Source organism: Eubalaena glacialis, chromosome 6 (assembly GCF_028564815.1).
Source record: "Eubalaena glacialis isolate mEubGla1 chromosome 6, mEubGla1.1.hap2.+ XY, whole genome shotgun sequence".
NCBI classification, from domain to species: domain Eukaryota; kingdom Metazoa; phylum Chordata; class Mammalia; order Artiodactyla; family Balaenidae; genus Eubalaena; species Eubalaena glacialis.
Window position 1 is genome coordinate 35270546 of NC_083721.1, and position 15598 is coordinate 35286143.

At 35.5% G+C, this 15598-nt stretch overlaps 1 protein-coding gene across 1 annotated transcript in view; it reads right to left on the reverse strand.

Annotated features, from left to right (window-relative positions):
* Positions 1 to 8932: 8932 nt before the first annotated feature.
* Positions 8933 to 15598, reverse strand: part of GBE1 (1,4-alpha-glucan branching enzyme 1) — a 288440-nt gene continuing 281774 nt past the window's right edge. The window contains exon 16 of the mRNA XM_061192975.1: positions 8933 to 10855. Coding sequence (XP_061048958.1) covers positions 10799 to 10855 — 57 coding nt within the window. The 3' untranslated portion in view covers positions 8933 to 10798. The remainder of the gene's footprint in view (positions 10856 to 15598) is intronic.

The window sequence follows — 15598 nt, forward strand, 5'->3', positions numbered from 1 at the left end:
ACCTAATTCACCTACTTACTTTAACCTTATACATGCAAAGCCTAATTCTTGATTTTTTTCATCAGTTAGATCATTTAGTTTCATTGGTAAGTAAATCATTTAGGATTGGATTTGCTGCATTAACAGAAAATCCTAAACATTTTAGTACATTTATAAGGGCTTTTTTTTTTTTTTACATAAAATAAATCCACAGTAAAGGCAGGCCACTGTTGTATGATTGATCCATAATCATTGGAAATCTAGCATCTTCTATCTTTCCTATCTGCCATCGAGCATATTAAAGTTTCTCATGACCTAAGATGCAGGCAGACATCCAGCCATTTTATCCGCATACCAACCAGCTGAAGGAAAAGGTAAAGGCTATTGTTAGTAAATGCCTTAGTTTTCTATTTTACCTTTTAAGGAGTCTTCCTGGAAGTTCTACCTAACTTCTTTCTTTGCTCGGAATTTAGTCACGTGGATGGAAAAATGATGTCTTTTGGCACCTGAATAATGGTCCTATTATTGTAGAAGACAGAAGAATGGACATTGGATAGGAAACTTGCACACTCTGCCATGACAGCAAATCTATTCGCTCCTTTGAGACTAACAGCATACTAAATTGTGAAATTCTATTACTTATTTATCGTTACATTCCTAGAACCTGGCACAGTATCTCAATACATGAATTAATAATAATGAATGAATAACAACCTTATCTTATTTTAAACTGGCATTTGGCTAGCCTTCCAGAATGTCAAGAAGGGGCCTACATCATACTTGTTCTAGGAATGTGAGAAGTACTAGAAATAACTGGCCAGTGAGGACAGAAATGATTTGTATTTGGGAATTCTTCAAAAGAAAGAAACCACGTGAATACTACTGACTTCGTTTCTGTAACTGCCTGTCAATAAGTATACATATCTATATATATATTTAACCCAAGTTTAGTTTTTAGTTTTGTCCAATATTTAGTTTATCTTAAATTTTTATATTACCTTCAGATTTCTAATATAACAAATCTTTAATATCTATAAAGGAATAGAAATATGATAAAAGATGTAAGAATTTATTGTTTTGTCATACACAAAAAATTCATTTTTTTCATATATACTTTAAGATGTTTCACATATTATAATGAGATTTAACATCCTGCTGTCACAATATTGGGAAGAAATCTTCATGACTCCAGAAAATCCAAGTTTTAGGCTAATGAAATATCAAGGGAACCTCCTGTACTTCTCATTAGCTCTAAGTGGTTACTCAGCAACTAGTCACAATATGGAAACACAAAGCTACAGACTATGCCATCATGACAACCAAAGCTGTATTTTAAATTTTGCCTATCTATCTATCTACCCATCTATCTACCCATCTTCTATCTTATCATTCATATACCTACTGCCTTACTCCAAAAATGATTTAGATGTATTACAAATATATACTACAATAAGAGATACAAAAACAAAATTTCAAAGTAAGAATAATGAGAGCAAAGGAAGATTGGGGTAACAACAACAAAAAGCAGATCAACCCAGAAATTAGGTAATTAAATGAAATGCATAACATGAAATTATACTCATTTTCTAGAAGTTGGACTTTAATCTGGTTCTAAGATTTCTTATAACCTGGGGAAACTCATTCCAGAGAACTTTGAGATCAGTATTTGGGGATCCAGTTAAACAGCTATCAGGAGAATTCTGAACCTAGGGAAATAAGATTGTCCACTGACAATTAAATTATGAGATTAAGAAGTGATTTTAATGGAAATATTGACTACTAGATAAGCTGACCTTGAAGGAAAGTGAACTGAACACACACACACACACACACACACACACACACACACACACACAGAATAGTTTGAAAGAGGAGTTATTGGTCATGGAAGCATAGAAAAAGAAGAGCAAGTTATCTTCAAGTTAGTGTATCATAACTATGTTTAAGCAAACATAGTGGGGTTTTTTCCCAAAATGTTTATCGATGTTCCTTGTGGATGAGAACTGAGTTAAACAATGTTAAATAAGTTCTGGAAACACTGAGTTAAACAATGTTAGACCAGTTTCCTTACTATAGGAATTCTCAGGGTCTTTAATATTTAATTTGCATTATGAGTCTGTAAGGGGAAATAAAGCATAAAAGATTTCCCAAACTCAGTTGACAATTATGACAGATGCTATGCTATATTTTTATTGCACTGTTTCCCCCTTCCTGCACAAAGAAAGATCTAGCCTCCCCTGCAGTTAGGTCAGAACAGTGTGACTGAATTCTGGCTAAGAAGGTGAAACAGGAAGGGTGTAAGCCACTTCCATCCTGGACTTTCTCTTGTAATTCTACAGTTTTCTCTTCCATTGTGACTTTGGAGGTCACATATTCCAGACAGCATAACTACAGGATGGAGAGGGGTCACCTAGTCTGCACTGAAATGTCATATGAAAGGAAAATACTCTTGTTTTGTCCAGTTGTCAAGATTTTAGGGCTTACCTGTAATTTCAGCCTCACTTTGCATAGCCTGAGGATTGTAGGCAAGCTCCTAATTTTTGGAGAACATTTACAAATATAATTTCTTAACATGAAATGTTGTACCAAGGTAAATGGTTGAAAAATATATGCCTGAGTATCTGAATGAATTATTTTGCCTATGGGATTACTAGTAAGTCAAATGTGGAACAAGTTTTACCAAAAAACCCCGAGTCTTGGTTTCCAAATGTTTTATTTGCTCACTTGCAGGCCACTACTCAAATAATTAAGTATAGTATCTCAGTAATCCAACAGAGATCAACAAGACATACGTTTTAGACATTTGCTTTCAAGTAGTCATGATTTTAGAGCTTTGCTTTGTCTGTTGGTCAGGGAAGGAGACGGGGAAAGGATGGTTGGTTATCATTATTTCAGCCACTTTAGAAAATTGCTTTCAAACTCTTAGCCTGCAAAGTTCAGTCTCCTTTCAGTTTTGGTTTGTCTCCCTGGAACACTGGGTGTGATTTGTTTTAACACTACATTTCCTCGGTAAAGGAGATTTGTCTGTTCAGGCATCTCCTTTTACACAATTAAAAAAAAAAAAATTAACTAAACTCTACATTTTATTTGAATTTCACCAGTTTTTCCCTAATGCTTCTTTTCTGTTCCAGAAGCCATCTTGGACACCACATCTCATTTAGTTGTCATGCCTCTTTAGCCAGCTCTGGGCTTTGACAGTTTCTTAGACATATCTTGTCTGGCATTTCCTTGTCTGGGTAGGTATCTCTATGATAGTTACTCTTATGTGTCAACTTGGCTAGATTATAGTACCCAGTTATTTAATGACACGCTAACCTAGGTGTTACAGTGAAGGTATTTTGTAGATATGGTGGTTAACATCTACAGATGGTCCCTGATTTAGGATGCTTCGACTTACGATTTTTTGACTTACAATGGTGTGAAAGCAATACACATTCAGTAGAAACTGTACTTTGAATTTTGAATTTGATCCTTTCCTGGGCTAGTGATAAGTGGTAAGATACCCTGTTGGGATGCTGGGCAGCAGCAGCAAGCTCAATGCCCAGTCTGTGACATGATCATGAGGGCAAACCACTGACATACTTAGAACCACTCTATCTTTCGCTTTCAGTACAGCATTCCATAAATTACATGAGATAGTCAACACCTGATTATAAAATAGGCTTGGTGTGAGATGATTTTGCCCAACTGTAGGCTAATAGTAAGTGTTCTGAGCACCTTTAAGGTAGGCTGGGCTAACCTGTGATGTTCAGTTTGTTAGATGTATTAAACACATTTTGACTTCCAATCTTTTTAACTTAAGATGGTTTTATTGGGCTATAACTCCATTGTAAGTAGAGGAAGCCCCTTATGATGAGTTGATTTTACAGATTACTCTTGATAATGTGGGTGGGGCCTCACCCAATCAGTTGAAGGCCTCAGGAGCAAAAAACTGAGGTTTTCCAGAGAAGGAATTTTGCCTCAAGATGGCCATATAAGCTCTTATCTGAGTTTCAAGTTTTGCTAGCCTGACCTACAGATTTTGGACTTGCCAGTCCCCATAATCATGTGAGCCAATTCCTTAAAATAAATCTCTTTATATTTGCCTTATATATATTATATAAAGAGACATGCACACATATATAAAATCTTATACACACATACAAAATCTTCTTATATGTGTAATCTCTTGATATATGATCTCTATATTGTATGTATGTACACAATGTATATGTATACACACATGTATATGTATTATATATGCAACCCTTCATTTGTGTGTGTGTGTGTGTTTGATATTTTTCTCATGGTTAGACTAGAATTATAGGTTTTGGGGATTGTATTTTTGCCATTCTCATCACATCATATCGAGAGTGCATGTTATCAACGTGACTTACTGATGATGCTAACCATGACCACCTGGCTGAGGTAGTTTTCCAGATTTTTCCACTGCAAAGTCATTATTCCCTTTTACCTACTCTGCTCTTTAGAAGGTGGTCACTAAGTGCAGCCCACACTCACAGAGGGAGTTGGGGGTAAGGAGACTTAAGCTCTACCTTCTTAACGGGGAGTGTCTATGAAAATCTTCATCATCCTCCTGTACAGGAGATTTATCTCTTCTCCCCATTTATTTATTTACTCAATCATTTATATCAGTATGAATTCATAGATATTTATTTTATACGTTACGCAATAACACAATATTTATTTTATTGCTCAAATTATTTCAGGTATGACCATTGAGTGCCTTTCAATTAACCCCTGTTTCCCTTTGACACACTCCATTCTTTTGATTTGGGGGCATCTCCCTACTTTCTGGCACTACAAGAAGCCCCAGGCTTATCTTGTATATTCCCTACCCAGTCCTAGAATCAGCTATTTCTCCAAGGAATCCTGGTTCATTCTTTTGGAAAATAACACTAGAAACCAGGATCTGGAAGCTGGGTTCAAGCTCTTTTAAATTTTTGTTTCTATGCAACACATGATAAAAATAATTCCTGGAACTTGAATACTATCTTGCCACAGAGTGTGGGGGCATTACAGGCCCTAGTTTGGCTTCAAATGCCATCCACTTCCCCCAGCGAAGACATTCAAATCCAACTAAAGACAAAGAGAATTCCCTGGTGGTCCAGTGGTTAGGACTCTGTACTTCCACTGCGGGGGGCCTGGGTTTGATCCTAGGTTGGGGAACTAAGATCCCACAAGCCGTGAGGCCAAACAAAAGACAAACAAACAATACAAATGAGAGCGTCAAATTTTTACCCTTGATCCAGAGATCATCAGTGATCCATGATGGAAGACAGCAGAGTGAGTTGGATGAGCATGAGCCTAGACCCAAACAAGGATAATAATCATCATTTTTCAGAGTTCAGGAGACTCAGTGATAATGTGTAGTAAGTGTCAGCACAGGGCATAGTGACAAGAAAGCACTGAACACATGGTAGCCAATGCAGTATGTCTTTAAAAAAAAAATATATATATATATATAGAGAGAGAGATATTGATATATAGATATGTATATCTGCTTGTAATTAGTAGAATTAGGCATACTACTGCTGTTTCTATATAGCTGAGTGATGCCCACTTATCGTAAGAAAGATTAAAGGGGATAGGGAGTGACTCTGTGTGTATGTGTTGGAGGAGGGACCTCTGTATCATATGATTGGTTTTAATCAATAGTTGACAACGTGGCTAGAGGCATCTGTGAAATGAAATTACATGCAGTGTTTTTCATTATTTATATTACTGGGGTGAATGGAAGGTGACACTACAAACTCAGTTAAAAAGAATCCCTAGTGGATATAAATAAAGAAGCAATAAAGCTATTTCATTTCCGCCCTCCTCTCTTTCTAGAGGAAAAACAAAAGACTTATAGCCAAATAGGTTGAGGTGAGAAATTCCCTAAAAGGATTAAGACATATATATTGCATTTTATTGCAAGATTTGCAAACTTCTTTGAATCCAAACGAAATCACTCTTGTTCAGATTGATGCTCTTAATATGGCCATATAAATTTTGGAATCAGTGAACTTTGTGAGTTTTCAGCTTACTTACAAATTATATGTATGTCTGTGTGTATTCACACACCCATGCATATGCTATAAATACATATATGTCAGAAGGGTTTTTTATTCATACATTTACAGCTGTTTCCCATATTAACTTAGACAAGTATGCACAAATAATTTGAACACTTACCTCGTTTAATTTATATCTTTGTGCAGCAAAGTAATTTTGCGTGATAGCTATTTTGTTAGTTTTCTGCTTTCCATTGTCTTTTTGTAAGTACCAGACAACTGTGGAAATTACAGATTGATGGTTGATAACTTTCTGCTTTCTTCAAGAAATTACTTTTGTGCAAATATTTACTTAATGAAGATGTGTGTTTCTGATGACAGTACAGACTTTCAATCCAAAAAATGATGGCCAAACTGTTTCTAAACTATGAGCTCTCTTTTGCAGTTCTTAAGTTTCCTCTGTCATTTATTCCTCCTGCCAGCAGTGTATACTGGACTGTGACAGAAGGGGAAGAAGGAAAGAAATAGAGACCCTCGACACCTGGTCGCTGTGTCTCACTGGAGGGCACCTGTGGCTATTTCACTTTGTGTACAGTTTACCCTGATCTACTGGTTACCATTAAGAGGTTGCTAACTTTTATTCATAAGGGGTTACCTAAGAGCAGAGTCTGAGAGTAGCTGAGACACTAAGGGGGCAGTACACTGATTGCATGAGAAGGAATTCACTGGGACTTTCTAGTGCCTTCAGAGAAGAAGCTAAAATAAAAAAATAAAAGCAGTGGTAGAGGAGGACTGATGTTTCGGTCATCTGCAGTGGTGGAGGAAACGCAAAATTCCCTCCTCTGTAAAGCAGCCCACACCCCCTGCCTGGGACAGTACGGATAACAGTGCAGAAGCCTTGAAGGACAGACAAGTGGCAGGTGATGGTGACAGTGTGTTCCTGACAACAAACTTGGAAAATGTCTCCAAATGCTGACTCACCATCCATGTAGCTATCGATCAAACAACAGCCATTTACAAAACCAATGACGATGCTCTTTTTTAATAATTGTCTTAAAACCATGGAAAAGTCACTGAGTGCTTTCTAAAATGAGGCACTGGGAATTAAGAGCTATAACTTGAACTCAGGTCTTCTAACCATTATATCACACACTTCTTTTAAAGCTCAGTGCAGGCTTCTAGGTGAAACAGTCTATGCAAGCTTATATGAGGGTCAAAGACCTCTCTCTGGTCCAGCAGAAATGACAAAAAAAACTGCAAGTAATAAGTAAACTTGTGAATGACACGCCCTTTGGTATAAGCAGATCTATCACAAAATCCCTTTTTTTCATGTAAATAAACATCACATTCTCTGCATAGTTTTTGCCAAGAGTTAAAATCCAGATGTAATATTTTAAATTATGGAGACAAAAACACTTATAACTACTGTATCTTAATTCCACATACTACCAATTAAGAAATTCTGCCCTAAAGTATGAATGTTTCTCTGCAATTCTCTACAAATCACCACTAATAAGATAATAGAGCAGAAAAATTAGTAGGGAGTTCGTATGATTTTTTTTCCCCCTGAAGGCTGGCTTTAGTGGGAAAATTTATCTACATTTCAAGTCTCACGCATTGTGAATGATAAATGAACTCTATTGCGTAAAGGACATGACATTGCTGTGCCTCAGATTTCTATTTTCTTTCATCAGAATATTCTACCTAGCAAAGTTCATAGCTCAGTGCTTGTCTCCCTATAAGGAATGTGTAGATTAATGAAACCCCACCACTGTAAAGAACCCTAGTTCAGGACATGATTCAAAACAGGCAAAAAGAAATAATCTGAGAGGTGCAAGGCCAGGCAGAAAACTGCTTCCCTGTTTTGCTTTCTATCAGGTATGTCTGCTCTGGTTCATTCTAAACAGGAAGAGCAATAGGAAACCTATTTTATGATGCTTTCATCACCTGATTCAATGGCTGCAGGACCAGAGACAGTGAAAAGATATTTGCCCTGAAGCTGCAAGCAGAACACTAGAGGAAAACACATTACCCTTCATCGCTTCCCCCAGATCTATCTGCTCTTTCTCCTGTATTATTTGAAGAATAGGCTCCTTATCCAGACAACCTCCTGTATGAGCCCGCATAGCAATGGCTATAACCCTGATGGGTGACAAATGTTGAGTTGATATTGCTAAGGGGAGTGTGGAGTCAGAGGAAAAAATACATGCATTCTTTTACAGTTGCTATGAGAAAAGTCAGTTTATTGTCACTGGTTATTTTTTGATCTTGAGGAACATGGTGGCTAAATCCCTCATTTTATGTTAGAGATGAATACATCAGCTAAGAACAGGGCAAAGTGAGAAACATCAAAGGTACAGAAAAGAAAATATGAAAGGAGTTGACCCTCAGAATTCAAGTGCTATAAAGTGAGAAACATTCCAGGAAAAATGTTTACAGTGCAAGTTTTGATTATTAAAAACTATGGTATTTTCTGAGTAAGCTAATATTCAACTAAAACATCAAGCACCATTAGCATGAGGGGTAAATTCTCTTTTGGATAATAGAGCAATTACTAATACTTGCTAATATTAAAAAATGATGGAAAGACATCTGTACTCATCCGTGTTTTCTAGAACATAAAAAATTAAAACAGTAAAAATATTTATCCTAAAAAAGCCAACAAAGATAGATCACTCTCATTTTTGATGTTGGTAATAAACACAGCAGAGGAAAAGACCATTATTATAAGGCAGACAGAGTAAAATTTTGCATCTCTCTGTTGTGATTATTGAAAATGTGTAACCAGTAAAAAGAAAAAACTTCTCACTGGACTACATGATGGTGAGAATGCTACTGAATCAAAAATGAAGATGTAAAGTGAAATATAGTACAAATATTAAACTGTTCTATAAAGGCTGTTTGTTACGACAGGGAAGAAAAATCCAACTATTACATTCTATTTGGACTCAATATTTTATTTCTTTGCACGTATTTTTATGTTTCACACCTAAAACAACTGTTTATTGTTCTTGTGGCAGGAGGAACACTTGACAAAGGCAATTAACTTACATTACATTGTTAAATTCGAACTTTACACTGTGAAATCTAAAGGCCATAATAGTAAGGTCAATCAACATAATGAAAATATAGCATATAACTACGCTGGTCTTTTTGACTTTCCACAGAGGCTGAAGTCAAAAAAACAAACAAACAAAAAAACGAGTTCTAGGTGTGAAGTAATGTGTCATTTTTTAAAGAGTCACGATAGAAAATTAGCATATCTCTTTATACATAAGAAATGCAAAGGTAAGAAATTATAAGGTAGAACACAAAACATCATGGTTGTACATCATGTTATTATCAATAACAGGCACAGTACACAAATCATGGCAGTGCTAAAATGTTAATAACACATCTGTAAGGGGAAAAGCATTACAGAAGGCTTTCAGTAGTCTTTCCTAACGTGTGTCATCATCATCTGGCATCGCTGTCAGGAAATCAAACTATTACTGTACTTTTGAAATTAAGGCAAATAACATGTGTCAGACCTAGATTCAAGGCTTTACTCAAGTTATAAGAAAGATGGTTAATATGCAGGTTTAGCTATAAAAGGAAGTCTCTTTTGCTAATCTCTTCCATTACTGAACCAGTTTTTAATAGACTTTCATGTACTCCTTATTAGTCATGATAAGCTAAAAACAAACAAAAAAAGAAGCAGTCAGTATTAATGTAAAGGAAAATATTAAGTCTTTTAAAAAGTGACAGATACTTTATGTCTCATAAATGCATCATAATTTCTCAGTTATGAATGAATTACCTGTGACCTGCTATTTAATAAACCAAGGGGCAATTTCATGATGGAGTATCCCACGGAGTTGAGATAGTTAATTCAGCTTCTAAAAGTGTTGAGGTTTAGAGCTCAAAAGTAGCTTAGATATCTGAGTTATTTAGTATAACTTCAAGTTACCAAATAGTACCTAAAGAAAAAAAATAGTATTAATCCCTACGCCTCGTCCATCGTGCAATGTGCGCATATGTGGGGAAGGTCTCAGAGTTGAGAGAGGCAATTTAATATTCACTTTAAATCAATCCCCATAACATCACAGCAAAATAAACATTATCAAAGGCAATTTCACAATTTGTTTTTTTATTGACTGGAAGTAAAAGATAGTTTCTGAAATGTTACAATTACCAAGTCAGGCCTTCAGAAATGAAGATATTAGCATCTACCAAGATACTAAGTGAACAAGAGATCACAAGATAAAACTTATGCAAAATAAGGCATGGATGAGTTCATAGGCAACGACTTTTACCTTTGACACAATTCTTAGTTTTATATTATTATATACTTATTACAGTATTTCTAAACACAATTTGAAAAAGGAGAGTAACAATCGTGGTATTTTGTAATTTAGACCAAGAGATACCAGAACAAATAAAGTCACCAAATATCTACCTTAAAAAAAATGCTGTATACATTCAACAGAAGTAATCAAACGTGACACATGATTCAAACCTGAACTTAAAAGGACTAAATGATTGGCCTGTAAGGCAAAACTGTTTGAAGACATGATATATCACACTTCATTTGAGCATCCTAGCTGTTCAGATGGCTGGAAAATATAGTCTAGGATCTCCAAAATTTCAAAAAATATGCTCCCCTCTCCTCCTTAAAGAAAAGTTTGACATTCATTTTCATAAACCAGTATTGAATTTCAGACATCTGACATTTAGGCTAGACAAATATATTTTGAAAAGCTTACACATTACAAGCTCTGGGACAATGAGTGTGGGAAAACAAAGTGCACATCTTTCTTTGCTGGAGCTGAAATCAGATCTCTTCAGTTGGGCAGGTCCACATTCTGAAGGATGAGGGCCACTCGGTTTGGAATGTACACCTAAGTCAACACAATAGAGTCAGTGCATTTGAAAGAAAAACTGGGCGTGATGTCATCGTGTCAGAGCGACTGAGGCATGATGCAGTTTCACATCTGCCTAAATTACAGTTGCCTTTACAATTCTACTGGCTCTGAGGAGACTCAAATCCCACAGTTCCAACAGTTCTGGCATCAATGTAAGACTCCTTTAAAACAGTCACCGCTAGAGGGCTCCATACGCTTTACAAAAACCAATGCTCCTCAGACACTAGGGACAGAAGTAGCCCTGGCTGCTCTTTTTAGGCGCTATCAGGTGGTGAAGGAAGGCTGCCCTCCAGTTCCCAATGTTATTCTATTCAGGGGAATAAAGTAACATCCAAAAGATTGCTCACAGCAAGACACTTTTATTATCGCTCTGGTTTGTGTTTTCTCCTGTTATTTTAAGAACAAAACCTTAATGGTAACAGTATAAGGTATCCTAAGTGTATTTTAGGCCCCGACCCAATTTAAATCAATCAAGAAGCTTGCCACTGCACAGAAAATACAATCCACATTCTTTGCCTGCCCGCGGAGTCCTGACTCAGCTCCTTCTTGAAAAGGTACAGCTCCCATCTCAGATCTGCTCTTCACTTACTAACTCTTCTCCCCTCACCAGGCTCTGGCCACAGGGCCCTTCCCGTTCCTTGAACACTCCACATCCTTCCCTTCCTCTTGGTCTTGGCCCCTGCCTGCCCCTCTGTTCAGAACACTCTTTACCTGGCTAGTTCCCTATCTCTTAGATCTTGAAAAATCCCAGTTCCACGGAGAGGTGTTCCTTGATAACTCTAGATCTGATGGTGTCTCCATGCCATTTCCTATCACAGCACCATTTTTGTTTTTTCTGAACACTTAACAGTTTGTAATTCTTTTTCAAGTTTATGATCAATCCTTCCCACTAGACCATGAGGTTTACCAGGGTATAGGCCATATATCTTCATATTTCTAACTTTTAGTAGGTGCCAATGGACAAAGTAGGTGCCAATGATGACTAAATAAAAGAATGAATGACGGAGTAAGTAATAGAGGGATCAATATGTGCATATTTCACAAGATATTCTTTAACACACTTACATCTAAAATAATTTTTATAAAGCTGAGAAGTGATTTGAACTGCTTGATGCTTATCTGTGTGCTGTTTTACACATATTTAATTACTATTAACAAAGCAAACAGTAAAAATAATATTACAGATTGCTGTCTTCATTGTGACAGTATCTCTCCATTTCTGACTTTGTGAATATTTTACTATTTTCAGTCACTTTAACTGAAAACTTGACTGACGGTTAAAAAAAAAAAAAGAAAAAGGCTTTTATAGTTTAGAACTGGAATGAAAGTTGCAAAGCAAACAGGGCTTTAGGGAAAAAAAATTAAAGAACAGAACAGCTGATTTTCATGGACTGAGACCATTGTATGTCCAATGCATGTCAACTCTGCAAATGAACACAATGTTTTCCCTTGAGGTTTCTGTGATAAAGACCTCTTACAACTGTTTAAAAAAAATAAGATACACCAATACAGCTGGTTAGCTTTGAACATTAAAGATTAAAGCAGTTTTTAAATGATGGAATTTTGAGAAATTTATATTATGAATGTAACAACTAGGGAACAGTTTTTCTAATCTTTTTTTTTTTTTAACATCTTTATTGGAGTATAATTGCTTTACAATAGTGTGTTAGTTTCTGCTTTATAACAAAGTGAATCAGTTATACATATACATATGTTCCCATATCTCTTCCCTCTTGCGTCTGCCTCCCTCCCACCCTCCCTATCCCACCCCTCTAGGTGGTCACAAAGCTCCGAGCTGATCTCCCTGTGCAGTTTTTCTAATCTTGAATCAAAAGTAACAGTGATTTAGGAAAAGAACATGGTCATCTGAGAAAAATTTCACAAATGCTTACAGTTTACTGGGTAACTCAATGTCTCACAGTCTGATTTGCAATCCAGTACTTCCAAAAGATAAATATTACATCCTTGCAGTCATTAAGTGTGGGGAACCCATGTATTTCAATGCCATAATCAGTTTCCCTACAATTTACACATTGTTTTTAATGTCATATAAAACCACATCATGATTTAATTGCTAATATAATCTCTTCCATTCGATAGTTTCTCTTTGACTGTGATAGGTAAGATGTTATAAGATTGGTTCAATGAAAGGAAGCTGGAGGTACTCATGAACAAAGCAGGACCAGTACCAATGGTCCGGACAAATCCAGTCCAAAGGATGGCCTATTTCCACAATGACACTACAGACTAAAGCAACAACAGACCAAAGCAAAAGAGGAGAAATAAAAGAAATCAACAATCAGATTCAATCATTTCTCTCTCCAGGTCTTCTCAAAACAGGCATGAATCAAGAGACAGTTGTCCTGCCCTTCTAAAGGAATTTGCTATGTACTTATTCTAGCTGTTTAGTTTGGGGAATCATAGTAACTAGGTGTAACTAATCAGTGGGACAGCAGGTTATAATCATAATGGTTCTGAATTGTTCTGTTAGGGTCATTCTAAAACTGAAGACCAATCTAAATTTCTCAGCAGCACCGGAAACTGGAGAAAAGAATTTCAGTTCCCTTTACCTTAAAAACATTTCTCTGATATTATTTGGTCCTATATGCAGATAAAAATATTCTGATTAGCCCAAGTCTCCTGAGAAAGAAGCAATGAAACACACAAGTCAGGCCTAGGACAAAAAATGATAGGTCCCTGCTCAGTGTGGCACAGTGATATACCAGGATACGTCACCTCAGTCTCTTACTGGATCTTATGCACTTTTGATATCTACTCTGATTCATAACCTCATACCGATTTCATTAATGAAATATGAATAACTATAAGCCGATAATTTAGAAGCAATCTTACTCTCTGTGATCTCTGGTATTTTAGCTAGCCCAAATTTAAGTGTAAAACAAACTGGATGACATAAGAACTTCAAGGTTTGCAATAAATGCATTGAGTTTCCTATTTTGTCATTTAATGGTTAAAAAAATCCTCCAAGAATTCTCTCTCAATGATGCTGGCCATTTTATGTAAGGACCTTTATGATGCCAATTCCAGCCACACTTAGAGACCTCTTAATACTATCTGCTCAAAAACCATCAGTTGATAATTGTACAATATCATTAATGGGAATATTGTGTAATTATACTTTTTCACTGCAGTGTTAATTACCAGAATGTGTTCATGTTGCTTTAGAGCCCCTGCAGTATAGGCGACATGAAAGAATTTCCCCAAGCAATGGATTTTTCTTAACTATGGCTATTTATGGATTTTGGAGTTTTCTTCTTTATTAGGGTTCTGAGTATATAAATCAGTGTTCTTAGTAGTTAGGAAATGACTACCAATTATACTAAAGGACTTAAGATAATTAGAGCTAATCCTTATGATGAGACAATTACAGACATGAACAATTTGGGGACTCTATAATTTAGTGCTAATATTGGCTGTGTAAATCTCAATTTACAATTTTAATTCTATAAATAGTTTTGATTCATATGGCAAAAGAAATATGAACATATTTTAAGTAGATTTAAACATAAATGCTTATATTTAAATACGAACAACTCATATTTAAGTATATGTATATAGAAACCATTTAGTACACACATCACAAATAAAATATGCTGATAAACATGTTCACTAGGCCCACTTACTAACCATGAGGCCGTAAACATTTTGTAGCTAGGATCACATGAAGAACATGTGAGACAGCGTAATGTAGAGCCATGAATTTCATTTTTTCTAGCTATCTTTATAGTCCATTCTTCACAAGGAATCAGAATGCCACATTATAATCCAGTTCATTTATTAAGAGACTCAAAATGCATGCTAACCTACCCAGTTACTTTGACTACCTTAATGACTTAATCACTATGCAAACCATTAGTATGGCTCAAAAAATAACTGACCACACAATAATCTACTATATTATGTCATCCAGGCAAAGTATTATGTTCTTCTAGGGTCAAAATTGAGTTACAAAGATTAATTACACAATTTTTGCAAACAGCCTGTCAAAAATTTGAAAACAGAAAATTTGAAAATAACTTTAAATAAAAAATACTTAAAAGGCAAATTTTGAAATGTTCTTAGAAATTGTAAAAGTTAGCAATAGCACATAATCTGAGTGATAACATCATTTGATGAAAAGGGCATTAGACCCTTAACAATCTATATATATACACTTGTCATAAAAAATCAAAAATTATTTTGAAAAATAAGAGTGACATATAAACTAATTTTACTTTTCACATACATGCTTTAGTTCATAAAATATTTTCTAAGAAAAAAATCTTATTAATGTAGAAGTAAATATTATCTCATTTAATTTAGAATATGAAAAAGAGTAAACTTTAAGAATCAAAATTGATTTTGTCTGAGAAAAAAACTAAACATTTTCATAATTCTGGATAGAGCAAAAAACATTTCCCAACTTAATTTATATTTTCAATGCCTACAACTGAGGGACAATAAGAAAGATACCTCTATGCCAAATGCCCTATTTAAACTAAAAGTCTACCTTTGATCACTAAATTTAGAATGGGAATAAACAGATCTACTTCTTAAGGATAAGGAGATTAATTGGCAAAGTAATAGATGCTAAAACTATTGCTTTATTCACATTTCACCATTAAGACTGCTTAAGTTATTGTAAAGGAATCTAATTCATTTCAGGTTCAATAATCTCTGCTCTTCCATTTGTGCCATGGAATTTGAATTTATGAATCA